General features: G+C 37.6%; 4 protein-coding genes and 1 non-coding gene across 5 annotated transcripts; 2 read left to right on the forward strand and 3 right to left on the reverse strand.

Annotated features, from left to right (window-relative positions):
* Nucleotides 1-307: 307 nt before the first annotated feature.
* Nucleotides 308-1,485, reverse strand: LOC113664958 (uncharacterized). Its single transcript, XM_027180586.2, has 2 exons — nucleotides 1,167-1,485; nucleotides 308-795 (listed from the first exon to the last, which is right to left on the reverse strand). Exons 1-2 carry the CDS (start codon nucleotides 1,419-1,421, stop codon nucleotides 523-525), a joined length of 528 nt encoding a protein of 175 aa, XP_027036387.2. The 5' UTR covers nucleotides 1,422-1,485; the 3' UTR covers nucleotides 308-522.
* Nucleotides 1,486-3,019: 1,534 nt separating this feature from the next.
* LOC113664957 (uncharacterized) lies at nucleotides 3,020-4,114 on the reverse strand. Its single transcript, XM_027180585.2, has 2 exons — nucleotides 3,787-4,114; nucleotides 3,020-3,516 (listed from the first exon to the last, which is right to left on the reverse strand). The coding sequence occupies exons 1-2, from the start codon at nucleotides 4,030-4,032 to the stop codon at nucleotides 3,238-3,240; spliced, it is 525 nt and encodes a 174-aa protein (XP_027036386.2). The 5' UTR covers nucleotides 4,033-4,114; the 3' UTR covers nucleotides 3,020-3,237.
* Nucleotides 4,115-7,914: 3,800 nt separating this feature from the next.
* LOC113664955 (mitochondrial inner membrane protein Mpv17) lies at nucleotides 7,915-11,548 on the forward strand. Its single transcript, XM_027180584.2, has 2 exons — nucleotides 7,915-8,081; nucleotides 9,229-11,548. The coding sequence occupies exons 1-2, from the start codon at nucleotides 8,000-8,002 to the stop codon at nucleotides 9,711-9,713; spliced, it is 567 nt and encodes a 188-aa protein (XP_027036385.2). The 5' UTR covers nucleotides 7,915-7,999; the 3' UTR covers nucleotides 9,714-11,548.
* Nucleotides 11,549-12,204: 656 nt separating this feature from the next.
* Nucleotides 12,205-23,144, forward strand: LOC113664951 (uncharacterized). The gene is made up of 14 exons (XR_016179667.1): nucleotides 12,205-12,652; nucleotides 13,828-13,905; nucleotides 14,416-14,577; nucleotides 15,164-15,363; nucleotides 15,879-15,984; nucleotides 16,411-16,706; nucleotides 17,342-17,542; nucleotides 18,575-18,678; nucleotides 18,901-18,943; nucleotides 19,704-19,823; nucleotides 20,876-21,016; nucleotides 21,693-21,816; nucleotides 22,248-22,322; nucleotides 22,895-23,144. It is a non-coding gene; the product is annotated as an uncharacterized LOC113664951 (transcript).
* A 1,194-nt stretch (nucleotides 23,145-24,338) lies between these two features.
* Nucleotides 24,339-27,216, reverse strand: LOC113664966 (mitochondrial inner membrane protein Mpv17). The gene is made up of 2 exons (XM_027180596.2): nucleotides 27,096-27,216; nucleotides 24,339-26,193 (listed from the first exon to the last, which is right to left on the reverse strand). Exons 1-2 carry the CDS (start codon nucleotides 27,175-27,177, stop codon nucleotides 25,667-25,669), a joined length of 609 nt encoding a protein of 202 aa, XP_027036397.2. The 5' UTR covers nucleotides 27,178-27,216; the 3' UTR covers nucleotides 24,339-25,666.
* Between the last annotated feature and the right edge of the window lie 325 nt (nucleotides 27,217-27,541).

Below are 27,541 nucleotides of genomic sequence, written 5' to 3' on the forward strand. Positions count from 1 at the left end.
TATTTCAGCATCACAATTAAAAACTCAAAATCATAACTAAACTGATATAATATGCACTACTTAGGCAGTAGTGAAAATAAGGCCTGAAAAAAATTCAGGCCCGTACGGGATTTGAACCCATGACCTCTGCTGCACCGGTATCGCAGAGGTCATGGGTTCAAATCCCGTACAGGCCTGAATTTTTTTCAGGCCTTATTTTCAGTACTGCCTAAGTAGTGCATATTACTGCGAGGATCACTTTCATTCACGTCTTTATCCGCAGTTCAAATATATGACTTTCATATATTCTTAACCATTTAAACTGATATAAGTTGTTCATAAGATTTTTTATTGATCGTTAGCAATAAAAAAGTTACAACACTCAGTATATATATATATTAAAACAGCAAAGATTTTATCAGAATCTCTAGAGCAGTGAAAAGCGATACAAAACAGAGTAATCGATCGACTCGAACCTCGAAGTGACTTTAGTTACGTTACTGTCTTAGATAGCAGTGCTTATTACAAAGTGTAGATTCTCAGTCAGGGCATATGAGGGAGTTCGTTGAAGGATTTGTTATCAATGCAGTCACACATACACTTATAAGCCCCGCGCATGCACAGACCATATTCGTTATTGGGGTTATTGATACAAGTATAAAAATAATGGTTACAACTTCGGCAGCAGTCAAACACTTGCTTGCAGACGTACTTCTTGGCCGGTTCGTTTGGGCGCGGAGGGCGCGGCAGATAAATTGCTGCAGCATCACGGCATAACACTGGGTAGTTTTCGTAGCTAAGGTATTTGTCCTCGTCCTGCATGTTTAAAAAAGACATACTTACTTACTTCTTACTGTACGCAGTTACATGTAGGAGGGTTTTAAGATGCATGATATACACCAATTTACGTTATCAATTCAGTTGATATTACTAAATTACACTGTTATAACAATAAAACAGCTTGAAGTACCATCCCTGGTGAACTGAACGCACTACGACTACGCCCAAACAACTGATAGCTAGGTACAAATTATGGTAAGAGAGTCAAAACAGAGGGTAAAGCAAAATCGTCTTATTTTCAGGTTGGTATTTGCTGCTCACGCGTATAAGTAAGATTAGGTACATTGTGATACTTAGATTTTTCTATTAATGCACAAACGTATCCTTGCAATATTATAACCACATACCCGAACATCGTGCGGCAACCTGCTAACGTTAAGCTTGTTACACTCGCTAGCACAGTCACAACTCATATTATGACTGTCCTCTTGAACCATTCGTGCATCAATAAGCTTTTCTTCAAAACTCGGCAGTTTAGGTTCATCTGGTATTCTTTCGAGGGCTTCGAGAGCTTCGTCGTTGTAAAAGTCCCTCGAAGCGTAATGGCCTTGGGCAGCCAAAAGCGTAGCAGCGAAAAAGAAAATAAACAAATACGATTTCATATTGGCAGGTGAGAAAGAAGTTCTTATATTGGAAATCCGTGTTCAAGAAAACGAAGCGTACACTGAATGAGTTTGGGGAGGTAAAAAGCCTTTTATAACGCATCAACCATACGAGATTGACCTGAATAACAGTGGCTTTATTTTGATTGGCTACTCCAAAAGGATCGGCCAAGCATAACTTTGTTTGTACAATGAAATGTTATCATGTATGCGCATATACAAGCCTATTTTCTCAATGCGTTTACATGCGAAACGATAAATACAAGCTTAAAAAGAATAAATCTTTATGATTTGCCGGTTGTTAAAAAAGAGATTTTTTAAAAGAGATTTTGTAGCTAAGATTAATGACAATGAATATCTTGTTTGTGAGTATTATTCCAGTTTACAGCATACGTGACTTTTTTCTCGGCTTTTTTCCCGTTATCTCTTGAAAACTAACTTATATTTGTCACTAAATTGCCGATCCACTTCAAAACGTTACATAAAAGCTATTCCGACATGCACAGTATAAGATCGGAAACTTCTTGAAATAAACAAAGTGTGGCATTTAAATTTTAAGAGCTTACATGGACAGGAATGTTATTAATCTTTATCTCAAATCTTTATCGGTGAACTACATAAACACCACAGGAAACGCGAAAACAAGAAGATGTGGATCTGGTGCGTTCATTGTCAATATATCACTCTCAATCAGTAGGAGGAAAAAACAGTTTTCTGTACACGTGCAACCAACAGAGCTTCATAATACCACTTGCAAAAAGATTAAGTACATCCGCACGGCGTTTGTTATGAAAAAAAAACTGCAAGTCAACTTTGTTTATTACAATCTTTGAGCATTTCTCTCTTTTTTTTCCTATTACGGGTCCAAGGCAACAAAAAATAATAAAGGTATTCTTGAATAGCAAGTAAATTCATAGATTTTATCGGTTTGTACACAAGCCAGCCGGCTGAATTCCTTATACATGTATACTCGCGACCTCACGAGAAAAAATGGCAATTTTCTAATGAGTTTGACTTATCGAGAAGGTAGTATAGGTAACAGCATAATTTCGAGTGCCATTTGGTGTCAATAAGCACGAGTGAATTTTTCAAAGACAACAAAATTGCACGAGCCCGAAGGGCGAGTGAAATTTGTAGTCTTTGAAAAAGTTACAAGTGCCTATTACACCAAATTTATAGAGAAATCATGTTATTACTTGTTAATAATGTACATGAATCAACATCACAGAAAGTCTAAAGAACAGACGAAATTCTGAAAGCGTGCGCGCGCTATTTGTAATTTGCACTTGTGTTACAACTTTGCACTCTTGTTCAGTGAGAATGCGCTGGTTTTCAGCAGATCAGAAGCGTGCATGTAATTTTTTCGTGTACATTATTACAAATGTTTCAGAATCAAGATCGTTGTCGGAAGGGAAATTGATGTTTTCAAATAAACATAGAGATAGTGCTTAATAGAGAACAACTTCTTCAAAAAGTATCAAGGGGATGCACTTGATAAGAGGATAAAGGAACAAGGGGGTTTCCATTTATATTTATATATATTTAGTTATTTCAGTAGTTTATTTATGTGATCAGTCATATTAAAGGACAACAACAAATTTTGTATCAAACATTTATTTTGACAATAGGTTACAAAAACTTCGTTACATGGAGGAAATTACTTGCTAATATTGATTTTGAAGTATTGGAGGTTAAAACTATTTAGCAATGCTAACAAAGAACTGATCGGGAAAAAAACTTCCCTTAATAGGATAGATATACCGTTCGGTACATTAATGCCACAGCATAGGAAAAATTGAAAGAGTTCTCCAGGAATTTAAGGTGAAGGGAATGGGGCGATTTCTGGTGGTGAGTTCTTTTCTATGCATTTACCCATACAATTGAAGGACTGACGATAGCAGTACTCTGGACCGCCGTTTAAAGCGCCATTTTGATCCAAACATTTCTTGTGGACTGCGTTACAATATCGGCAGCAATCGAACAAGTACAGCAACATAAACTGACATTGGTACAATGGATTTTTGTTGAAAACGATAGTAGAAGCCAGGACACAGTTGGTAGGCATCTCTTGAAATTTATGGAAGCTGGTGTTTTTCTGTTCATTAAAAACAAGAGGAAAATTTTAGAAAACCAAGACTGTAACCGATAAAGATGATTAATTATATATGGGAACTAAAAAGTACATCAGTTTGTGTCCTTTTCAAATGACGCGTTCTTTATGGGGTGCTTCGGTTGCTCTAGAAAGCCGTGGAACCTGTATCATGCACGGTGCACGAGACTAGAAATCTCATGCAGTTTACGCCTATTAGACTTGGATACTCGCAAGAACCAATAAATACAACTTAAGAAAGCAAAATTTTATTACCGTTAAAAAATCCGGCACGTCTAACTTTTGGCACTCTGGCTCACAGTGGGCAAGACACTGAGTGGAATCATCGTTCTGTGGAACACGCGCCACGCTATTCTCGTCTTCGATCTGAAAGCTGGTTAAATCCGGCAGAAGTGCTCTATGCTCTGGGCGAAAGAAACGTTTTACACGTTCCTCGGTGCTGAATCCATTCACCATGGCAATAGCGAGGGTAAAACTAACAAAAAAACTGCCAGTCTTCATGGCGTTATTGTCTGTTTGTTTGCAAGGGATTTTACAAAACTCTAACGAAGTATTGCTTCTCAGCAAGTAGCTTCTCTCGGATGAATACAGCGCTGCGAATAATACAATTTTTATACTACTGTGAATTTATTCAAGTGGTATTTGTTAATTGTTTTTGAGTATTGGACCCCATTCGTAATTGAGAGGGCTTCTCATGCTACGTGACTGTCATGTCTCAGACAAACCATGAAAGTAATAATAACACTTCTTGAGGTCCGATACAGAAACGTTGTTGATCGAAGCCTGATGATATTTCAACTGAATTTTTAGCCCTATTTTCTTTCATTCCCTACAAAACTCGACTTTCATGTTGTTTTAGCTACCTCAATTTCGTTTTTTAAATTAGTTTTTCTGCTCATCGTCAGATCGAATTCCGCAGCATATACGATGTGCAATGAAGAATAATTGATAAGGCCCTTGAAAACAAATTGAATCATTGGCAAAGGAACCGGAAAAAATCACTTACTTACATCCTCTTCCAGGATAACTGCCAGTATATACGACCTTATTTTCCAAATAAAATCAACTTCAAGATAAGAGTCTGCGTGTGAGCAACATATCTCGAAGCACATCGCCTCGATATTCAGACGGTGCTCTGACCCAACCATTTCCCAGTCTATCCCGACACAGAGCCCACCTTGGCCCTTTACAAGTTATCAGACTTAGGAATCAGAACATTTTAATACTGGGTCAGTTTATTTGCTTGAATAAATCTCAACAATCAATTTCCTGTATAATTAGCGCGTACACGATTGCAAAGAGCACGAAATAGTTGTCAACATGAGTTTCTGAGGTCTGAAAGGCAAATATATCCTTCTCTACAAATTATCACTGCTTCGAATTACCTGAAAGAAAAATCTTAATGATTAAAGCCGGATAACGAGCAAAAACGTGTACTTGTTAATATGCATTCAGTTAACAAATAATTACCCAGACGGATATTGGTGAAAAGTCAAAAAAAAAAATTTAAGTATTCTCAAGAATGAGTGCAAATATCAGTGGAACGTTGCGGTCTTTTTTCCTGGTGTAATATTAATCTTTAAGAGATGTTTTTCTCAAAGAACGCCAACCCTCACAGAATTTCACAGAGCTAACTCTCAACGATTGCTTCTGACAAACATTCAGCTAACATATACCATAATAATTAATCATTGTAATGTTTTGAATGAGTTCCTATAATGCCTCGTAAATTGTACAAGTACCCAGAGTACTCAGCGAAATAAAATTTTGTTGACAATGGCCATGATGTTTGTTGCCACGAGTCTTTAATACTAAGAGATTATAAACTGCTTATATTCTCTTTTTAATACTAAGGACAATTAACTCAGTATATTACATTTACTTAAAAAAACAAAACCACGAATAAAAACATACAAAAACCAGAAATAAGTATGTTCCAGTTTGCGTAAGTTGAGCAGTCAGCAGTCAGCAGTCAAATGTTAAGTGCATTTTTTTCTTGCTAATACTGATCCGTTCAAGATGTCTTCCGAAGCGTTTCATAACAATACCAGTGACGTGCATATACCCTTATCTTCAAAGAAAGACCGCCGTTCTATGCCTCAAAGTATTTCTTGTTCAAAATACTTCTGTATTTTTCCAATGCTGTATCACTTGGAATATCATTTGATCAACTCTAGACCATTCATTTTCTAAAGAGCGATGACAGTTGGACTGGGTATTTAAAAAATTATCATAAAAATGAAAAACTGGTTCACTAGATTAATAATTCTTCCTTTTTCATCTCCCAAAAACGTCTTTCAAAATAAGTTTTGAAGCATTGCATACGGGCTGAATGGCTTACTTTGTGCATGATGATACACTGTACAATTTATGAAATGACGGGAAATTAAGCCGATCTCGCCTAAGTATGTAATAACAAAAAGTTGAGAAGTAAGTTCCACAATGTGAAGACAGTAGTTAAACTTCTTCGCATGTGCGAAAGCTATGACTAGGGACACAGCGACAAAATGATTGCGCATTGTTGTGACGCGCGAGGAATTTTACGCGCGCAAAGGAGTGCGAACGACCAAATTTCTTCAGTAACACTATCGCAGCAAACTGACGACAATTTTGGAATTGCCATTGTTTGTTTTCACTTTGCATAAATAAGCGTAAACTAATACAGATAAGATTGACGTTTCCAGGAAATTTATATCGAGTCTCCTCCATCATATTACTTACTCAAAAAAAAAACAAAACAAAAAAAACAGAAATGAGGCAAAAGGTGTGAAGTTAGGGAGAGAATCACGAAACGCTTTTTGAACGCCTCAAATCCGCGCACGCGCTCTCATTTTGCCGTTTCTCACGACTACGTAGTCTGCTTTCAGGCTGTCGGAACCAAGTTGCATCACACAAGTTAAAATAAAACACACAAACCAGGGTGTTTTAAAAGCGTATAACTTTTTTGGTAACGCCAAAAAAACAAATCCACAGGATACCCGTACTTGAACCGCTTTATGTTAATTTGTAGTTGTTTCATATTTTTGGGCTGGAAATTGGCTGGCCAGAATGATCCCTTGGGCATGTCCGAAGTTTGATCGCTGTGTTCCTAGGCCAGGGGACAACTTGTGATAATCCATAATTTTTTATCTATCCTGGATATCTAATACTTTGTTTTTTGGTCGCAAGAGGTCTGAACTTGGTGACGATGGGGCCGAAGGAAGCAAGGAAACCACCGATAGGGAAACTAGTCCTCAATCAAAATTTCAGTTTTACCAACTTAGAAACATATTCTGTCCTGATAGAACATATTCTTTCTTTCTTCATATTCTAGCTCTGATACTTTATCTGAGATGCTCATAGAGCGCTTTTTGATTGAGTTTCTTACGTGGGTAATCATGACGGCCAAAAAACCTTAAAGAGCTAATACTCATATACTCTTATTTAGGGATTTTCGAGATAAATTGTAAAAGACAGCGCCTCTTGATATATATGTATTTGAATTATTACTGAAGGATTTTCCCAGATGAACGCGCATTGAACATTTGCACACTACAATGTGATAACTTTTGCACGTGATCAAGTTCGCCGTTGCAAAAATACCTATTAGTAGACGTGCTGCATCTTTTGCTAGTAAATATGAATTGGGTAAAATTTCCGCAAAGCCCCATACTATTGTAAAACAAATCTGTTTTCCCAATGGCAATCTATTGTTTTTGTCATTGTTTTCTCTATCCAAGAACTGAATGCATAATGTAGTATGGGGCTGTGCGGAAATTTTACCATGAATTGTTATCATCATCACAATTGTCATCATCATTAGTAGTCAGAGTAAGTTTCATATTATTATCAGTTAATTATTGCAATAATTATTCAGTTTGAACTGAATTCATCGTTAACAAATGCTATTCAGTTTGTTAACACGCTTGTTCCTAGAAACAGAAGTATGACTTGCAAAAAAAGAAAGTACCCTATTTTACCGTGGAATAAAGCCTTATCACAAATATTGCGTTATGTTCTTTGGTGCGGCATTTCATGTCCGCGAACTCCCTCTGAAATGGAGAATTTGTGACCAGTTTGAACGCAGTAGTTATCATGTAACTACTCTTCTCTTCCTGTCATGGCTTTAAGGGCTCTTGAAGACATTCGAAATGGATTGCTCCTCAGCAGACGGTCTCGAAAATTTCTTAATTATCACATGTATTCGTAGTGAACGTTTCAATTTTCGTTCACTTACTTTGCGCGACAGCGGTTGCTTGTTTTCCTTGTAAATTTTGCGCAGGAAATCGGCGCACTGGCGGCTAAAATTGATTCCATCAATTTATGTCAGAGTATGTCCCTAAGTGATTGACGCTGGCTACTTTGTGTTAGGAGCGAAGGCTCTGAAACTGCCGTTCTTGACCCAGGGCCACTCGATTTCCAACATGACGGCAAGAGCATAAGAGCATAACATTTCGTATCTTTCGTACAATCTGAAAGAGGATTTGCCATGAGAATTCTCGTGAGAGCTTGGGCCAGATATCAACAGTTACTCATAACTCACCCGTGGAGAACTCAAACTATTAGCACAGGTGAGAAATAATGGTGCAATTTTCACGGATAATTTTCTCTGTTATTAAAGCGGGCTTGGCGCGCTGCGAACGGTTAGAACGATTTTGTTTGGTAATCGCATGGAGTCGAATAAAATTATACTTACATAAAATTAAATTTTAGTAAACTTAAAATTAAGGAAAATGAATATTTTTCCGAGTTGCACAGTGACGAGAGTGATTTCTGCAACTTCTGAAAACACAGGTGATATCAATCCTTAATATTACAATTACTTGTTTATCATATAAAAGTCAAAGTTTCCTTTTAATAAGATCAACAACGCACGCTGTTACGCACATTCGTAGGAAGCCATTTCAGTGTTTAGTTAGCGTCAATGATCTGTAAAACGTACCAATCAGCTGAATTTAAAAATTATTTTAAAAAAATTGTGACAAAGTTAAGCCTTTTCTAAATTTTGTTAATTGCCCAGAGCAACATCCAAAACTGATAAAAATGCCCTCTGTCTCAGCTATTAGCATTTAGTGATTTTGCTCTCTATGTTATAACTTATTCAATTATTTGACACCTTTGTTTGCACCTTAATGTGGCAACTGAGGAAAACACAGGCTCATGCAGTTGCAACTGAAGAAAAATGTATTTCAAAATAAGTCATGAAATACTCTAAAGATGCAGGCTACTGACACATGTACACTGTGCAGCCCAACCAGACTTTTGTGCCAATTTAATTTGGAGACATTATTTAGCATAAAATCAATTGCTATTGATGTAGGAAGCGGTTTGTCCCTTTTGAAGGGCTGATGCAGGTGGCCTGTATTATTGTCAGCAACAAAAAAGAATACTAACCATAAAATTCTTAACTAGTGTAACTCTCAAGGTTTGATTTTCAATGCTCCCCTCCAGCTGCTTGACATTTCTTTGTAAATTAGTTATGAGAATTTGGTGTCAGATCAAGATAACAAGTTCTACCTGTACTCTCATTGCCTGTTTGCTGGATAATGAAGGGATGCTGCTAAGGGTTAGGGAGAAGTTACATTTTGATCACTCATGGGAGTTAAAGGGTTAAAGAAATTAGTCAACCTTACTGGACACTTGTAAACTATGCTTCGTAAAGAATCTTACCATTAAATTTGTGTTTTTTGTTTTTTTGTTTGTTTGTTTGTTTTTTAGGTGTTCTTGTTGCCATTGGTGATGTTGTTACACAGCAGTGTGTTGAGCAGAAAGGGATCACTCACAATTTCACCAGGACAGCTCGTATGGGTGTTGTTGGTTTAATTATCGGCCCTGTGTTTAGAACATGGTACCTGACATTGGACAGACTTGTTCCTGGAGCAGCAAAGACTGCCGGCTTCAAAAAGATGCTCCTTGATCAGGCTCTCTTTGCTCCATGTATGATTTGCTTTTTCTTTGGTGTTACAGAGACTTTAGCTGGGAAAAAACCCTCTGAAATAAAAGAAATGCTTCAGGAGCGCTATTTGGAGACAATGGTTACCAATTACAAAATATGGCCTCTGGCGCAGACGATTAACTTCACATTTGTTCCAATTCAGCATCAGGTGGGGTTTGTTCAGATAGTGGCAATATTTTGGAATGCCTACATGTCTTGGATGACCAACAAGCCACTTCAAAAGGTCACCCTAGATAGCGTGAACTAGATTTGCTGTCTGCTGACTAAATTATTTTCAAAAAGAAACCTGCCAGGAGAGCAGATGCTGAAATATGCATGAAAAGTAAACTAAGGTATTTGAAAGAAAATAGTGTTGTTTTCAATCACATTTCCTTAGTATTCAAATCACTCACAGAACTTTGCAATTGGTTCATTTGTGTGCAGTTGGTTTATTTGTGTGTTTGTGTAAGAAGGTGAAGGAGTGGGTGAGCAGGGGGAAGGGGCCTTAAGGATTTTAGACCTTGACAATTAATAAGCTTAATTGCATATAATTCATGTAAACTGTCAGATTTTGGTGGTCAAAGACGCCAAAAAAAAAAGATGTCAACAATAACAGTTTAATAATGAGTAACATTTGTCAGCTATGAAATGTGGTTATCATAGCAGTCACAAGCTTGTAGCTGTAGAAACAGACCAAGGAAAGGAAACTTATTTGCCTTCTAAGGCTCAGTTGTGAAGTAGCAATACTTTTAAACAAATGTAAAGGAAGTGAACACAGATTTGTATTCTGAAACTTTTAACTGTATTTGCCCAGGGAGAGCAGGGATTTTTAACCCTCTTACCTCCTGGATCCTATAGTTATTCTCCTTAACTTAAGGATATTAATTTGGAGAATTTGGTATTTGATCAACTAATAATCCCCTTATTGATAGTTTTCTCTATTCTCATCACTTGCCTGCTTGATATTTTATTTTCAGTATTGACATTGTAGGGGAAAATTTTGTTAATCTTGGGAAGTTAAATGGTCAACTCTTTGCCCCTTAAGAGTGACCAACATCTCATTTTTCCTGTTAATATAATCCCTGAATCAAACATTAAGGTCAAAGAATGAAGGAAATGATCATCAACTAATGAAGCTCTAGATTGTTCAAACAAATCCTTCATGTCAGCACTTAAAAAATGTACAGGGAATGGTGGGGAGAGTCTGTGTTTTGATGTTAGGGTGTAAAGTTTTAAAGGGCAAGTAATTGTGCCAGAAGCTATTAATTTTTTCTTTAGCATAAAGAGGTATACTGTGAATTATAAACTAAGCTGCTCATGATCACTGATGATCAGGGATCTTGCTCATCATGTGAGACTCCATTGAGCATCCAAACTATTCAAATGTGTTGAACTTTTGGCTGCTTGCTCAGTAACCTGGCTGCTTTCCTGTGATGTGAAGAAGTCTCTTTCCCCTTCTTTTTTTTTTCCATCTTGGAAATTTTTTTATATAAGTTGGAGCTACAGGAAATTATAAATTTTTGTGATGATCAGAATAGCAGCTTTTTGTGAACCCCACTTTGTGGTTTTGTGTGTAGTTAGGTTACCAAGTTTTACACAATTAGATGTAATTGACATATTAAGTCCTGTGCATGAAAATTATGTGACTGGGAGGCATCCTTTTCCTTTAAGAGTGGAAGTATTGAATAAAATGTAGACATTATTGATATAATAGAGGTGTGAAATTAAAATTTTTTGAATATCAAATTACATTTTGTATTCTATATACAAGGCTAAAAGGTTAAAAAAAAAAGAGTTTTTTTTTAACCTGATGATGGCAAACAGCCGAAAACGTTTGGTTTAAACATTTTATTATTTTTTTTTTAACCTTTTAGCCTTGTATATAGAATACATTTTACAAAGCAAACATTATGGACAAATTACATTTTGTTGCCTTATTAATGCTATGGTTATGAATGTCATATTATTGTGAATATTTATTGACAGGTGTATGAAATATCTCATGCATAAGATTTTTATTTTCCTCTCATATTCTCTAAACTTCCACAATAAAGGTGGTGAAATTTTTGGGTTTAAAAATAAAGAATTTTTGGATGATTAAAATTTGGTGGCTGATGTGCCAGCATTGTGTGAGGTTCAAAACATTTTGTCAGTACCACATTGCTCTTCCTGGCTAAGAATAAAGATTCAGCACATTCTCATTACTTCAAAGATGATAGCAGAGGAATTGATGTAAATTTAAAATTTAATTGTTTCGTTTTAAAGTTCTGACGCTGACCGCTTTTAAGAATTTAAATTTCCTTAAATTTCGACCACAGCCGTGACCAAAATTAATGCTGACCATCATGCAATCTGGCCTCTCACCTGTGACGTACAAGGCCTCATGCCTTGTTTTTTTTTATCTCTTGGTGATCTGTTCTAGCGATTGGAACTTACACAAAGGAAGTATAATAGCTAAAATGATTTGTTCTTTCATGTTGTTTAGGGATAAGCAGTGTGGCAGCTGTTGCACCTGACGCGTTGTGATTTTTAAAGCACGTGGCTTGATTTCTGATTTGTTGTTATTGTTGTTGTTTAGCTCGTTTGAAGAAAATTTTTGATGAGAAAACTTCGCGGGTTAAAACTAGAAACACGCTAAGCAGTTAATATCTATCCATACTTGTGAGGCGGAAAGAAGACTTGTTGTTCATCCCAGCAAACGAGTCTGATGAACTGCGGGCGCAGATTACTAAATCGTCACGACTATCGTCACGTTATTCGTCATTAAACGTCCCTATGGTGACTGGAAGTATGTTCATTTTGGCTGTTTGATTCGGTGAATTTGTCGGTTATTGAAAACAGTAGCAGAATTCACGATATTACTATTTCCTTGAAAAGAGTTACTCAAAGATCACGATGGTTGGATTGCAGAAAACTGAGAATCAGATTTACGCAGACATTGTTCGCAGCTTGAAGCAAAATTTTCGTTCCGAGCCTCAAATGTCGCTGACTCAAAGCGACAGAAAAGTGAGAATTCGCACAAATCGTTACTACAAGTCCGAACTAACCGAAGGTCACTGGAAAGATAAATACAACCGGCATGTTAAACAGCGACTCTGTGGATTCTACACACCGGCTGATCTACCATATGCTTCAGTTGGTGACGTTTGTCTGGATATGCGCGATCTAGTCCTCGACACTGTTGGAATTGATCAAAGCTCGGAGAAAGTAAGCAGACAACAAATATTATCCATATTGATAACGCTCAGTTTCCGAGTGTTTCTCTCGTTTTTATAAAGCCTGCTGTGGAAGTGTTCGGCCTGTTTCACTACTGTTAGTTATTATACTTTTTTCGTCTTAATCGGGTGGATCCTCGTGTGTGCGCATTTATTTTAAGTTACATAGCTGTTGCTTCTTCTAACTGCGCAGGAAGTTTAAGATAGCTTTGTGTTCAGAAAAAGAATTAAAATTTGATCCAAACCAAGAGATTGAAATATCTTTTCCAGACTCAGAGTCAATTTTCCCTATTTTATGTACGTAGTTTAGAATCTAAAACATCGTCACAAAGGTTTTACTTGCCGTTAAATCTCTCCATTCACCTTATTTGCCCAAGTACTATTTTGACACTTCTTCTTTTTTGTTCCTCCTTTATTTGCTTCTGAAACTACAATTAGCTAATACCACAGATTCTTTTACACCTGTTTTTTGGAGGAAAAAACAGGAAAAAAGGGCAGGAAAACTTTTCATATACGTTTCTGTCCAACCTAAAATTTGAAATGTCGACGAGAAATTGCGCGCGCAGATTCGTTAAAAGCTCACGTAAGGTTGGATTTTGAAAGAAAAACTTCAAGTGATCTTAAAAAGTTTTACATAGCAATAAACTTTGAGAATCAGAGTGTAACGTATCTAGGAATTATTTTGCGGTGTTACACAGCCATAGGAACATATGCAAACACCACAACAACGACAAAAAAACCTCAGAGTGAAAGAACACCATAGATTGTACCAAGGGTAATTCACAATTGGTATCAGCTTCTAATTGGTTGAGTGGCTCACTGGCGCGAGTTTCTACCCTAATCACAAAACGCTCTCGAAATATGGAGTTCAGCGTCATACCTCGTCCACTTTAATATCTTCAGCCTTCATTTTTCGAGTCTATAATTAAAATTGTTGTTCAATATTTCGCATCCTGTACCATCTTCTTTCTTTTTTATGGGAACCTTCCTTATCGTTCAGATTATTTTTACCCAAGAAAATGATTCTTTATGGTGTTGTTATATGTGAATTAAAGATATTATTGATAAAATAAAGTACCGCATGGCAGGTCTGACCTCAAGTTTGGCATCGCTTACATGTTTGGCGAAACGAACCAACTTACTAACTTACCTTGTTTTCACCTCTAGTGTAATGTCAGTGTTGTGGTCGACTCGAACGAAAAGGAAAAAAAGGAAGAAACAGACACAGAGAGTACTGCTCAAAAGGCATGTTCAATGAATTTGCCTACTAATTGATTTGCGCGGATGCTCTTAGAGGCCCTTAGGGGTGTAATTAATTTTTAGTTCTTCCAGATGAGAAATCGTTTAGAAAAGGGACATATGTATTAGAAAGTTGGGAAGGGTGTGGGTAAAAAATTTATACAGTTAAAATGCGAAATTTTTTCCCTCAGAATCTTTGCTCATATTTGATAAACATTGATGTTTATTTTGTCACCATAAATTTTACCTGATCCTCCCATGTGGTTCTGTAATCTTTTTATAACCCCCCCCCCCCCCATTGTCAGCAGATTGGCAGTCAAATTTCTACAGTCGCCCGTTTATACTCCGTTGACGACGACTGATCCGCCTCCGAAACGCGCAAGGATTATGTTATTCCCCCAAAATCTTCCACATCCCACCCTTTCCCCGGATTGATAATGACTTGTGTAAGTGTAGCTTGTAGAGGTCACATTGGTATGCTTTCATTTATCCTTTGATTTATTTCGAATAAAATAGAAATCTGATGTAAGCAAGAAGCGAAAATCACTCTCGTTGCAAGATCAAGCGGGATTGTGTGAAATAAAGGAAAAGTTGTGCCAGAGTCGAGACAGACTTGCAGCCGTGCGAGCCGGGCAGTCATTTAAAGAATGTCTGAACAAAAAGAATATCATGTCTACGGTTAGTTATATGTCTTAACATGCGAAGACTCTTTTTGAGTGTCTGTCATAATGATCAAAGCGGGACACGTGGTAGCCTTATGGTTGATGCGTTGGACTGGGTCGAGAGGTCCGGGCACGGGACCTATGGCCCGGTCAATGTGTTGTGTTCTTGGGCAAAACAAGTAACTCTCACAGTGCCTCTCACCATTCAGGAAAATAAATGGGTACCGACAAATTTTCAGGGAAGCCTGATGAAATGCTGAGGGGTATCCTTGCGATAGACTGGCACCCATCCAAGAGGAGGGGGGGGGAGGGTAGTGATACTCTCGGTCGCCTTTACGTAAAAGAAACTGGGATAAGCTCCGGCTGGGTGAGCCTCTTGGCTCGGGAACTGACTTAACCTTTACCGTACAGTAATCAAAACAGCCATTTAGAGTAAAAGTTTTCCTTGTCTCTCATTACGTGACGAGGGAATTGACAATCTCAAATCTAACTGGCCACTGGCGAACAATTCTTGCTGTGTTTACTATTTTTTCTGGGTCACTTCAACTTTTACCTCTTAACACACATGCGCATTTAAAAGAATATATCATATCTCTATGTAGGTGGTGGATGTCATGAAGGGCCCTCAAGGTCAGTTGCTGATGACGGAGCCATCAAGTGTGTCTCCGAATAAAACTAAGAAAATGATGAACAAGCTCAGGTCATCTGACGGAACTGACACATCAGGGGTTGGGGAAGAGTTGATTGCCGCCTTCCCCAGTGAGATAAAATCAGAACACGAGGAAGAGGTTATTGATCAGAGGTAAGTTATTAAGCAATGACTGGTCCCTACTGTAAGGACTTGCATTAATCTGACTTACCCGCGTGGATTTGTTTTCGACCTAATTTCAATTCTGCGTTCGGATACTCAATTAATTGACCTACAAAGAAGTCTTTGAGATACCATACCACACAAAGCAAGTAGAATGATATGGAATAAACGTCCTGCATATTGTGACATCAGCACTATTGCAGCTCAAAGGTTTAGCAACCAATTTAGGGACCGGAGTACCAGTCCTCGCTCCTCAGCACTGGTAAGTTTTCTATTCTCCTAGTTTGATGGCAACCATCCCCTGACAGAGAAACTCCTGGACTTTATACTAGTCAATCTCATCAACTCAAATGACGAAATCGACCAATAAGAAAGTTACGCCTTGTATTAATATTGTAAGCTGTTTGATGCCCAAAAATAGCTTCACAGTATCAGCTCACTTTGTGTTGAAAAGATCACGAGCCACAAAAGAGACTCTCTTTGACAGTTGTTATGTTTCGTTTTAGGGATGCACACGATCGGTATGTTCGTAACTTTAGCGGTAAACTCAGAAGTCTGCACACTTTGCTGTGCTATGTGTATAATCTCAGGACAAAAGATTTACGCACCAAGGTAAAAAGGGGAATTTTTATAAAAAAAATCGTAAAACTACTTTAAGTGCTTGGCGACTACGAAAATTGATGATAAAGAACTTCTTTGTTACGAAAAAAGGTTATCTTAGTTTAAAAATCGTAGGCCATATTTTTGAAAAGTATACGTTCAAACAGCCATCAACAGATTTCTTTTGGAATTACAGTTTTGTTTCAGAATAGAGTGAGTTATACGGAAGCCTTTCCTTCTACAATAAATAACTCAAGAACACCGTAAGGTAAATAACTTTCCATGACGTCTGATGCGCGTCTGTACTCTGACTAATCGTAGGGAATGACCAAAGTCCTATCAGGTTTAGCGAACAAGTTGTACGGGGTACGCTAAATGAACATTGTCACTTTCCAGCTCTATGGAATGTAACCAGGTGTAGACTTAATTAACTTGCAGGTGCCGTTGTCAAAGGACTTTATTAGGACACTCAAAATAGTGATTTCGACGGATCAAAAAGGAAAGCCCCTGAGACACACAAGGAATATGACCCACGTGCAACTTCAGTCACGCGGTCCTCAAAGATCCTCCACGGATGCTACAGTTTCCCGTATGGATCATGATCACTAGTTGTCTCCTCAGATGAACGCACGCGCAAGCTTTTTTTATGATTCGCCTTCTTCTATATTCCGCCCTGGAATTGCTGGATCTGGACGCACTGAGTCCGGGGCATCTGTCTTTGGACGCAAATTGAGGTTTTTTTTCTGTCTTACATATAGTGATCAGTGGGAGAAATGGATCGATGATGATTGATCAGTAGATGGACCGCTTTTTAAATGATCCATTTATTTAAATGAACTTTAAATGAATCAATGGCAGAGTAAAAAAAAAAGAAAAGAAGAAGTAATGTGTAAATAGATAGATGAATGAAAAAGCGGAAGAACGGGCACGCACACATAGGAAGGAGTAATGTGCAGATAGATTAAATAAATGAATAATTGAATAAATGCACGAATAGGTGAGTGAATGAAATGAGGGTTGGATGGATGGAGAAGGAATCAATGAATGAGTAGATAAATGAGTGGTGGTTTTGAAACTATTTAGACTCTAAAGAAACTGCTGCTCTATGTCAGCTGGCTACTTAAATGCTCAGTTAACCATCCATCGGTGGTTAATAATGATAGATCATCCACCTCAGTAAATTTTGGAAAGCTATCCTTTCAAGCGCCAGGCCCCTGTCAGCTCAGAGAGAAGATAACACTTCGTCAAAGTACCTTGTCTCGGAAAAGTACTAACGCTCGGAAAGTCAGTTTTACAGAACGTCTTATGGCAGGTCAGTCACTTGCTTCAACTTCTAGTTGATACTAAAGTAAATACTTGTTATCTGTAGGACAAGAGACACGTCTGACAAGATTGACACGTGGGAAGATCTACTGGAAGCTGGAGATAAACCATCTTCTCAATCTCAGGCTCCTGCGTGGCCGGGAGCCATAAGGGGTGGACCAGCTGGAGAACAGGGTGCTAAGAGCCAGGGAACAAGAGCCAGTTTTATAAACTCAGTGAAAATGGTTTATGTTGGTGTTAGAGTGAGGTAGGTGCACAGTTCTATGAAAGCTAGCGATGATGAAATGACTGTTTACTCTGAAAGCCAATGCTTTCGTAAACAGGTTACTTGGGTAATATCGTCAAGAAATGCTTTTGTCATGCACAGCGCTGAGTGAATCATACAAATGTCATAGCTAGAGATATTCCTGAAAATCTTTTACGTCCAAAATTTCACAGTCACTCTTCCAATAAAACATCACCCTTTTCTTAATTGCTATTACTGAGGATTGGATAGATATCTTTTCATCAGTATTCATCGTATTGCTTCTGGGAAACAAAGGAATAACATCTTTACTCTGTGCTGGTAACCACCATGCACATACTGTTACGATTAGTCGCGTAGTGCAACCACTGAACACCATTATTATTGATAGTGTCCAGTGGTAAGCGGATGCTTCCATTTTAATCTTGCTCAGCAACCATACTCCATAAGTCTCCTTTTTCTCCATCTCCTGGCGATCTGCAGCAAAAAGGGCCTCAAAAACGATATTCTCGACTACCGTAATGATTCGATTTAGCGCCCTACTTCCAATGAGTGCCCCCCTCAAATTGTTTTTTTGTCAATGAGCGCCCCTGTTGAGTAAGCACCTTTATTCCAATAAGCGACCCTTTTCTAATACACGCCCTTATTCGGTTCCAGTAAAAGCACTGATCAATCTGTTGAGGTACCAAAAGTAAATAAGCACTCCGGGCGCTAAATTGAATAATTTCAGAACACAAATAATTTAATTTTTCGTATTTCATTTATTTTTGAGTTTTTAGAAGTGAAAAAGAGGACAGCAGCTGTTTTTGAACCGCCCGTCGTAGTTCTACATGTGTGGCCTGGTTACTGACTTGTTTTCAAAATGGCGACGTCCATCGTTAATTTTTCAGCGACCAAAAAAACGATGCGGGAAATAAAATTGAATATACATAATCTTTGATAGGGTAAATCTTCGTAATTACCTCACACGCACGGCTACTTATAATTACATGATGCTTTAACACTGAAACATTATCAAATTTTACGTCTTAACAGGCGACATGCTGGAATGCTGCAAGTCATTCAGAATGGAGCTGCTCAAGCAAGTGACGCCAAGGATCAGCTTCCTATTTGGCACCAGGTTGCCTCTGCAGAGAAAAGTGAGCTTTTGAGTTCTTTTCATACGTGGGTTCAAATCATACATGTAGGTTTTCTATCTCCAACATCAGAAACAAAACAAGAAAAACTTGATTTATCCCACAACATTACAATATAACAATATAGGGGCTCTGGCACTCAAACTCGAGGGATATTTCTATACTAGAGGAATTCGGCTAATGTGTTTTAAACATAGCGCAAACTTGCTCTCTCTTGTTTTCCAGATGCAAAGGAGAATGGCCCCAAAGGACAATTTCCGAAGAGACGGTTTGTTCAGTTTCCACGTACAATTCATTTCAGAAAACCTGAGACAAACAGGCTTACATATTAATGAAGTGGTTTTATCAACTGAGTTTAAAATGTAAATTGGCCACTGCAACGAGTTTCAAAGCTGACAGTTTCGAGCATTAGGCCTATGGCAGAGCGAAGCTTACGTCTTTAAATACATGATTTATTGCTTGTCTAAACATCGCTTTTGGAGAGAGTCGAGCAATCTGTCTTTACTTAGAGAGTGAACAACGGGTAAGGTTGGAGTTTATCATGAACTGAGTTCGATGAGCAGCAAGACATTTTCGAAATGTTTATCTGACGATGGGTCAACGTTCGAAACGTCAGCTTTGAAACTCGTAACAACCGTAACCGGCAACAGACAAACAGAGAGGCACAGGAAAGCAGAAAGACTGAGTGTAAGGCAGGCAGATGGACCAACGCGAAAACAAAGAGACGGACAAACGGACAGAAAAACGAACTAACAGGCTATAAGATAAACAGACAGATCAAATGACTACTACATGGACAAACAGGTAAAAAGACATGTACATATGCAAAGACACCCATTCAGATGGACAGATAGACGAATCAGTAAAATGTACCGCTGAGTAGAATCTCGCTGGTTTCGTTCTATTTGTCTATGATTTAATTAGGTAAACTGGCCTTTTTGTCTTTTTCTTTGTGTGTATCATACAATAACTGCAAATAATGAAGATATTTTTAACATATTGGGGTTTGTGTCTTATGTATTGTACAGCTTAAAGAAGTCTTCTTCAAAATCTGAAAACTCTTTGTGCGATACGATCCGAGAAGGTTTTGAAAAAATTCAAGCAAGGTCTGCTGAGCGAGTCAGAAAAAAACTCACCGAGATCAACAGGTTTGTCATCTTGACACAACAAACAACAAGCAAAACTGGCACGACAAGTTGTCATCCGCCGTTGTCATGAGCTTAAGGGATGCCTTAGTTAGGATGTCGTGGTGCTCATCTAGGTAGAATAAAAGGCTGCCTAAGGGTAAAGCATTGCTTCCTCTTGTCTGAGATTAAAGCAAAATACATCTGACACTTTCATTCAGCTAGCTTCTTCTCTGCCTCAGGAAATAAAACCAATGAAAGCTCAAACTCTTCAAAATGTGATGCGTAGAGATCTTTCCTCAGTTTAAGCTGAAGTTGTATAACTTTGGGCTTTGATGAATCTTAGTTTGTTAATTATCAATTGGTCTTATAATAATAATTATAAAGCTTACAAGGGCTTTGAATTTCAAGAATTGAGAATATCGTGCTACGAATTCTCAGTTTGGAATTCGTCAGAATAGTGTCCAACTACTTACAAAGTGGGGGTAAATATTCGCCACTTTCACCAACACTGAGGTGGATACTTGTTCTTGATTAGTATATACCATACAGATACCAAAAACTTAAAGTTTATTTCTTTTGCTGAAATATGGTCAGAGATTAAACTCTTGACGTACTATTTTGTCTTTGGCTGCGCCTCGAACAACTCTTACGCTTTTCTCGTGCTCTCCAAACTTTCCGCGTACATCCATAACTCAATATACGCGCGCTAAGCATGGACCAATTCTTTAGTGTGGTATATACTTATATGAGATATTTTCCTCGTTAGCTACTTACTTTTAATGCTGGATGGAAGCGGTCGTCTTCTGGAAAAGAACTCAAGCAGAGACGTTTAAGAGACGCGGACAGCAGGCGGAAGAAGAATATTATTTATTGTGGTGTCTTTTGACGCCAATTTATCGATTATAAGGCCGTCGTTTAAACGTTGCAAACGAAATTGTGCAGACCATGAGAACTTTTTAACTTCCAACTGCCGTCCGCATCTCAAAAACGTTTGTCCTTCAGCTCCCTGGGAAGATTCCAGTGAGGTCCAAAATCATGACTTATGTAGTCTTTTAATTTTATTAATCGAACAGGAATGAAAAGCATTCGTTTATTTCAAAAGTCCAGGCGGTTGATCCATCTTCGGTCTTTCCAGTGGATTTACAAAGAGTGCGACAAGCAGGCCGTGAGATCATTCAAGATTCTAACAAGGAAGATGTTAAAAGCGCTCCATGGTAAATAACGTAGGAAAATTGATGATAAATAGATAAAAAAAATGCCGGGATTTATAAAAGTTTATATTCTCCATATCACGACAAAAAGCTGCAGTTAAAATGTTAGAAAAAACTAAAGGAGGCTGTGGTCGAATAGAAATTGATAGCACCAAGATTGACGTGGTAAGTTTCGTGTTTGAGGATATGGGAGAAAACCAAAACCACACCTTACGAGGTTAGTGAACACAGGAGGTACATAAATGAACAAAGAAAAATTCAAAACCATAAAAACAATCAAGATAAAACCAAAAGCATACAAGGCATAAGGAGGGTTAAAGATGAAAGCAAAATGAGTGGCAGTAGGTGACAGTAAGATCAGGATGAACTTTCGCAAGGTGTAAGAGTCTGACATTCGTCTTTTCATAGAAGCTGAATCAAATATTGTTTTACAAACAATAGTAAATAGTAAGGCCTCCAATAATCTGATTTTTGCAGCTTTGAAAATAGTTTCAGAGGTAACAAGGACTTGTGCAACATTTTTTCTCGGGAAATTTTTACGTCAATGTCTTCTTGGAATTTAGAACCATTTTAGGATGTTACTATGGTGCGACTTTTTTAAGGTTTTTTTTTCTAAATCAAGAAGGATCCCGTGCATCTTATTCATTCCTCTCTGGTTAAGTATTTGTTCACTTAATAGGTACGAGGATTTGGAGAATGAGGCCAAAGAACTTGGAGTTGCCAGCGAAGCAGAGGTGATCATCCTTTTAAACAAGTTATATCCATTTGCTGTTGATGACATCACCACGCTGCCTTTTGTCCAGGTTTGTTCTTGAGTTGATTTTTCAAGCTATGAGAAAAATCCACTCGACTGATGGCCATTTGGTGCTGAAACAAAACTGTTTGAATATCAGGCCATTACTTGGAGTCTGTATCCCTAGAAGCGTGATGGGCGGTGATTGTTAATGCAACAATTTTCCAAGGCATACTCAATTTTATGGAAGTTTATATTATCGTATTCCTGTGATTTTCTTCATTCAAAATTCAGGATGGCTCGTTTTCGGCTGGCAACTTTATGAGAAGTTGAAGTGTCTCTAAAGTAATTTCTCAGTATTCACGGAGCTATGAAACTTTTAATTTGACTGCAGGAACAAAGTGAACTATACGTTCCAAGTGATCGGTTTGTGGTGCTTCTCTATCTACTTTGACTGTAAATCAGTTGTTCTCATTTCAGTCTTAATGTTGTTTGTTGTAGGCTAAACTTTGTCTTATCGTTCAATCCTTACCCATCTATGAACTATGCCCATTAACCACACTGGAGGCGCTTAAGGTACGAACAGCTGTATTTTAAGATGAATAGAATGTCTGCTAGACTTGGGGGCAAACACGGAACAATTGTTTTTTTGGTTTTCATGAGTGCTTATTATCATCCTAAGGGTACAAAGCCAGCTCAAGGTACCCTGGCCCTCAATCACGGCCTATAATCTGATGCTCAGTAGTCTCCATTCCTAGTGGTGGCAAACTGATCACTTCTTCAACTCGCATATATTGTTATTTCGTCCTATATATTACGTAGAAAATTCTGTTGGGTGATCGGTCGACGGGTCTCGTTTTACTTCGTAAGTAACAGCAAAGCTCATTTGAGCTGTCTTAACAAGAAAGCACTAGGGCAATACTGGACGGATGTCAGCTCAAGCTCGTGAAAGACAAGGATCGAGGGCCAAAATTATGGCGCTTAAGCGCAGACGTTTTTGAGACACAGACGGCAACTGGACGTCAAATTCAATTTTTTGGGCGCGCTCTAATCGCCTCTTATTTTCTTAAAATGGTTTTGTGTTTGTATTTAGCATTTGTTTCTTGATTAATTAACTCACCTATTTATTCGTTTGTGTTTGATTTTAGTTTCTTCTTGCGAAGATCTTGAATTGCTCATCTGGGACGTTTAACGAGTGGATGAACCAAAGAAAGCTTCTTCCAGAACACAAAGTTACGTGAGGCTCCTGTGTTAGGCATGAATAGAAGCCGGAAATAATTGTACGTATTAATTTTAAACAAAATTTGACAGCATTTCCTTGGATTTGGATGATCTATCTTGAAACTAAATTTGCACATGAATAAACAGCAACTAATTAAAGGTTGAAATTTGTAATAATTTATTTAATTCGTTGAGACCATTCAAAGTTACTAATTTGAAAAAGAAGAAAAGTACAAAGCAAGGGAAAGGTGTGCCTCAAAGAAAAACCAATTACCTAGAGAGATTATTATCAGTTAGCGAGCCAAACAGACCTATCTCAACTAACGTAACGAATCTGACTGATTGCTACAGACCTATGCTTCTTTACTGTTACAGTCAATATGTGTAGTAAAATCACGGAGAAACTGACCAATCAGTTCAAACAAACCAGATTTTGACTGAAAGATAACTCCTACTTGATTCTGATGATGACTTTCACTTAAGTTGTCAAAACATCAGTCACTGCTATCCATAACAGTCCATTTATGTACTACAGTAACTGTAAACCAGACAATCGGTCACACGGTCATGGGAAAACCAAATTTTCTTGTCTCCATGGGTAACTAAATTTCATAAGTATGAGGATTCGAGTTCAGCTGCAAGATTGACCCTAAGTTCAAATTTTAGTAAATTCCTCATGCAAGTGAATGGCAGAAGAAAATGTATTCGAGCATACAAAACGTTATCCCTAAACCATGTTTTTACTTACTTGCTAATGGTTTATTGATGCCCACCTGCCAAAAAACACACTCATGGATGTGTTTTTAAACATAAAGGGTAATTTGTGACTGAACTAGCCCTGAATTGTTGGCTAAGGACTCCTACAGACTACTGCGTAACCAAATGATTTATCTTGGAAAATTGTCAGAAGCAGATGCAAGAGTTGTAAGTATTTCCCTGATAAAGTTAAAAACTTGCAGACCAAAAGTGTAGAAAATCTCAGAGCCAGTAGCCTCCTTCAAATTCCCCTCTTAGTCCCCTAGTCAAGTAGCCAGTAATCAAAGAGGCATGATTGGAATAAGTATACAAAAAACAAACATGGCCTCTAGGGTTTTTTGGAATGAATCATAATTCAGAATTCTCCAAATTATCACAAGGTGGGAAATAGTGAGTACTATTTAGCCAGAGCCAGCACTTATTCCAAATACCACTATATTAAGCGGACACCCACAGGAAATGGCAAAGTGACCACTTAAAACAGGTTCCACAGATTAGTGGTATTAAAAAAACCTTACACAATACCACTTTATGCCATAATTGACCACTTAATCCCGCACAGAATCTTGCTCAAAAATACTACCTAGATTCTGGGTGAGAAACATGGATTCAAAGTTACTTGAAAGGTTTTTTTTAGTTTTATTTGAGTAGTTCTGCTTTCAGTGACTGTTCAATACAGGTGAAAAAAAAAATAGGCCTTTGGGACTTATTATTAATGTTCAAAGAAATGCGTGCACTGTGATCGGTAAGAATGAGTTCATTAAATTTCCATAAAGCACCCGCCTTATGCCACATGCACTTGGCATGTTTTTTATCTCTTTAGTAGAGGGATTAAGAGGAAACAAATTTGGAACTTCAAAAATTGAGCACTTATTACAAGGTGACTGCTTAATACTAGCTGGACTGTATAACTGGTGTTCACCCAGATACCCCTTGAGGCCATGGGTTTTTGTTCTACACTTATTTCACTCACTTTAAACACCGGGTATGAGGGGGCTGAAATTGGAATTTTGAGGTTGCTACTGTCTCTGAAATTTTCAGGAACCAATCTGTCAAAAAAATTGGCCCCCAAAAGCCAAAAAAAGACTTTTTTTGGCTTTTGGGGGCCAATTTTTTTGACAGATTGGTTCCTGAAAATTTCATTGTTACTTAGTAACAATGTCACTACAACTTACAATAAATGGAAAAAAAATTAAATGCATTCACACCCCAACCAACTGTACTGGTAAGTTATTATGGGTTAAGTATTTGATGTTTCTTTGCTTATCTCATCACTCATCATCATCATTACACAACTTATGTAACTTATATCCTAAATACAAAAGTAAAGGAATATTGGGTTGTTCAAACTACTGATGATATAAATACCAAGCATTGTTGCTATACTGTGGAGAGACTAAGAAAAATATGTTATTGAAGTTGATCGTCAAATTAAAAACACAACAGGCATGTCAGCCTTGAAATATTATTGCAAATTACATTCATTTTACATGCAGTCTGCATATTTTTCATTTAGATAAATATCAATTTTGAACCTACACCTACACCTCCACCCTGAGGATTAAGACATTGATGATGCTACTGCTACACCAATCTATAAGAAACTTATACAAGTTTTTAGTAAAGTATTTAAAATACAATGATGCAATAAGTTTGTACTCTACACAGCTTTTCTTATATCAGAGTCCACAGAAAAGTCTGGGTTCATTTCCCCATGGCTGTCATGAGTTAGGGTTACGGTTGCATTTAATTTAATTTTACATGAAGTCTGCATATTTTCCAGTTAGATTTACCAAAATTTTAAACCTACACCTCAGCACCGAGGATTAAGGAATTGATGATACCATTGCTACACAAATCTATTAGAAAACTAAATAAATATATGTAATATTTAAAGTATTTAAAATGCAACGATGCAATAAGTTTGTAATCTACACAGCTTTTCATATATCAGAGTCCACAGAAAAGTCTGGGTTCTTTTCCCCTAGACTGTCATGAGTGAGGGTTAAGCTGTTCACAGGTTTGTTTACCATCCAGGATAAGTACATATTCCAACCAAGAGACACCCCTTGAACAAAATTAGCTCGCAATTGAACAGGGACAAGAGTAAAATTAATTGCTTGTACAAATGGCCACACTTTGTAGCCTGTGATCAAAGTTCTAAGGTACTTCTCTTCAATAACTTCCTTGATCTCACTAATATCTTTCCCAGACAGTGTCCCTGATAAGCTATAGAAGAAAAATATTATAAAAGGACCATAAATTGTTTGGTCTACTATAAGTTTCTTGAGAATTTGCATCTTGGATGTAGGTGGTAGAAGGCGCTCAAGTGTTAAAAACCATGTCCTTTGAATAGGCCCAATAATGACTCCCATTATGTACATGCGAAGTGTTCTTCTAAAATCGTGATGCAATCCCTTTTTTTCGATAATTTGTTGAGTCAAGATGTCACTTGTACTAAACATCACAGCTGAAATGAGAACATTGCAATAGCAAAAAAACCGAATGATTTATCAAGAAGAGGTGAGATTGGTTAGATATAGATCTGTATACCTTGCATTAATTAATAGCCTGAGTTCAATGCAAGAAAACAAAATCTTTTGTTTATTAAAGAGCCTTGCTTTTAAAGATCTTTGACAGGTCTTTGACAATCCTTAAAGATCTTTAAAGATTCTGTGAGGTTTTCCACCAGCTCAGGGTGAAAACATAAAATAAAATAAAATTTACAATATTTGCATGTTTCACTTATTCAGGGGGTTCATCAAAATTGCTGATCCTCAAAGTGCACAAAACATGTCAAATATAAACTCACTTGGGGGGTGGGGAATTTGAACTGGAACTCAAGTCTTTCCAGCAGAATAAACGTGATATATCTTTTAATATTAAAAAAAAAAAGTTCACTCTCACAAACAAATGGCTCAGAGAGAGAAAGGTCTCCAAGAAAATCACGGTGGCTATAATCTTGCCTTAGACATAAAAAATGACGATAAATCTGGCACTTGGCTGGAGCAGTTGAACACAATTTTGGCCTCGTTGGACAGGAATTTGAACGATGAAATCTTCGAAAGTTACAATTCCCTGACAATTTACCGGTGGACTCATTTATACTCCAGAGTGGAGACTCTAGGCACTGTGAAACTAACGAACAAGGCGCAATGACCCGGGCCAAGTCCCGAACCCGAACCTCTCAACTCGAAGTCTAAAGCACCAACAATTTCTAAAGGGTATACCGAGAAACGCTTAAAAATTTCTAAATGATATATCGAACTGTCCAACAGTCGAATACCGGACGAAGGTTTGACCCTTCAGTTAGACCAAGCAGACATTCTGTCGTTGTAAAAAGGGTGTAAACATAAATTTGGTTAACCTCACCAGTAGTCAGAGTTTGAGTTTTCCATGGATGTGTTGTGAGATATCTCTGATACGTTACCCATAAAGCCGATATAACTCTCATATTTGAGTTGACTCTAAAGCAATAGCGTCCAGGCGTCAAAATGTAAAGTAATTTCGTTTGCGTGGAGACTGGTTCGAGTTGAACTAATTCTCTTCCCAGTCTTTTACGAGCAAAACTAACTAAACGAACCTGCCTTTTAATTGTAAACGAATAAGAACATTTTCCAGGACAATCAAATGCTCCGAATTAAATCAATTTTCATCTACGTGTGTATTTAAAAGAGTCATCTGAGATCTATTTCACGATATTCATTTCTCGAAATGATTGAAAATCGCCACGAAAGTTTGAATTGCGTGAGCTCTGAGACTATAAGGAAGCAGATGTTGTTAAATTTTGCCCAAAAAGGAAACAGACATATAGCCCT

The sequence above is a fragment of the Pocillopora damicornis genome, chromosome 1, assembly GCF_964200805.1.
Source record: "Pocillopora damicornis chromosome 1, jaPocDami1.2, whole genome shotgun sequence".
Taxonomy (NCBI): domain Eukaryota; kingdom Metazoa; phylum Cnidaria; class Anthozoa; order Scleractinia; family Pocilloporidae; genus Pocillopora; species Pocillopora damicornis.

Excerpts from the sequence above, each read along its gene's own strand:
- LOC113664958 (XM_027180586.2), bottom strand. The coding sequence starts at position 1,421 with ATGAAATCGTATTTGTTTATTTTCTTTTTCGCTGCTACGCTTTTGGCT. Across the intron at positions 796-1,166 it reads GGTTGCCGCACGATGTTCGG|GACGAGGACAAATACCTTAG; the intron begins GTATGTGGTTAT and ends TTAAACATGCAG.
- LOC113664957 (XM_027180585.2), bottom strand. The coding sequence starts at position 4,032 with ATGAAGACTGGCAGTTTTTTTGTTAGTTTTACCCTCGCTATTGCCATG. Across the intron at positions 3,517-3,786 it reads ACGTGCCGGATTTTTTAACG|AAAAACACCAGCTTCCATAA; the intron begins GTAATAAAATTT and ends TTTAATGAACAG.
- LOC113664955 (XM_027180584.2), top strand. The coding sequence starts at position 8,000 with ATGAGAATTCTCGTGAGAGCTTGGGCCAGATATCAACAGTTACTCATA. Across the intron at positions 8,082-9,228 it reads AACTCAAACTATTAGCACAG|GTGTTCTTGTTGCCATTGGT; the intron begins GTGAGAAATAAT and ends TTTGTTTTTTAG.
- LOC113664966 (XM_027180596.2), bottom strand. The coding sequence starts at position 27,177 with ATGAGAGTTATATCGGCTTTATGGGTAACGTATCAGAGATATCTCACA. Across the intron at positions 26,194-27,095 it reads AACTCAAACTCTGACTACTG|CTGTGATGTTTAGTACAAGT; the intron begins GTGAGGTTAACC and ends TTCTCATTTCAG.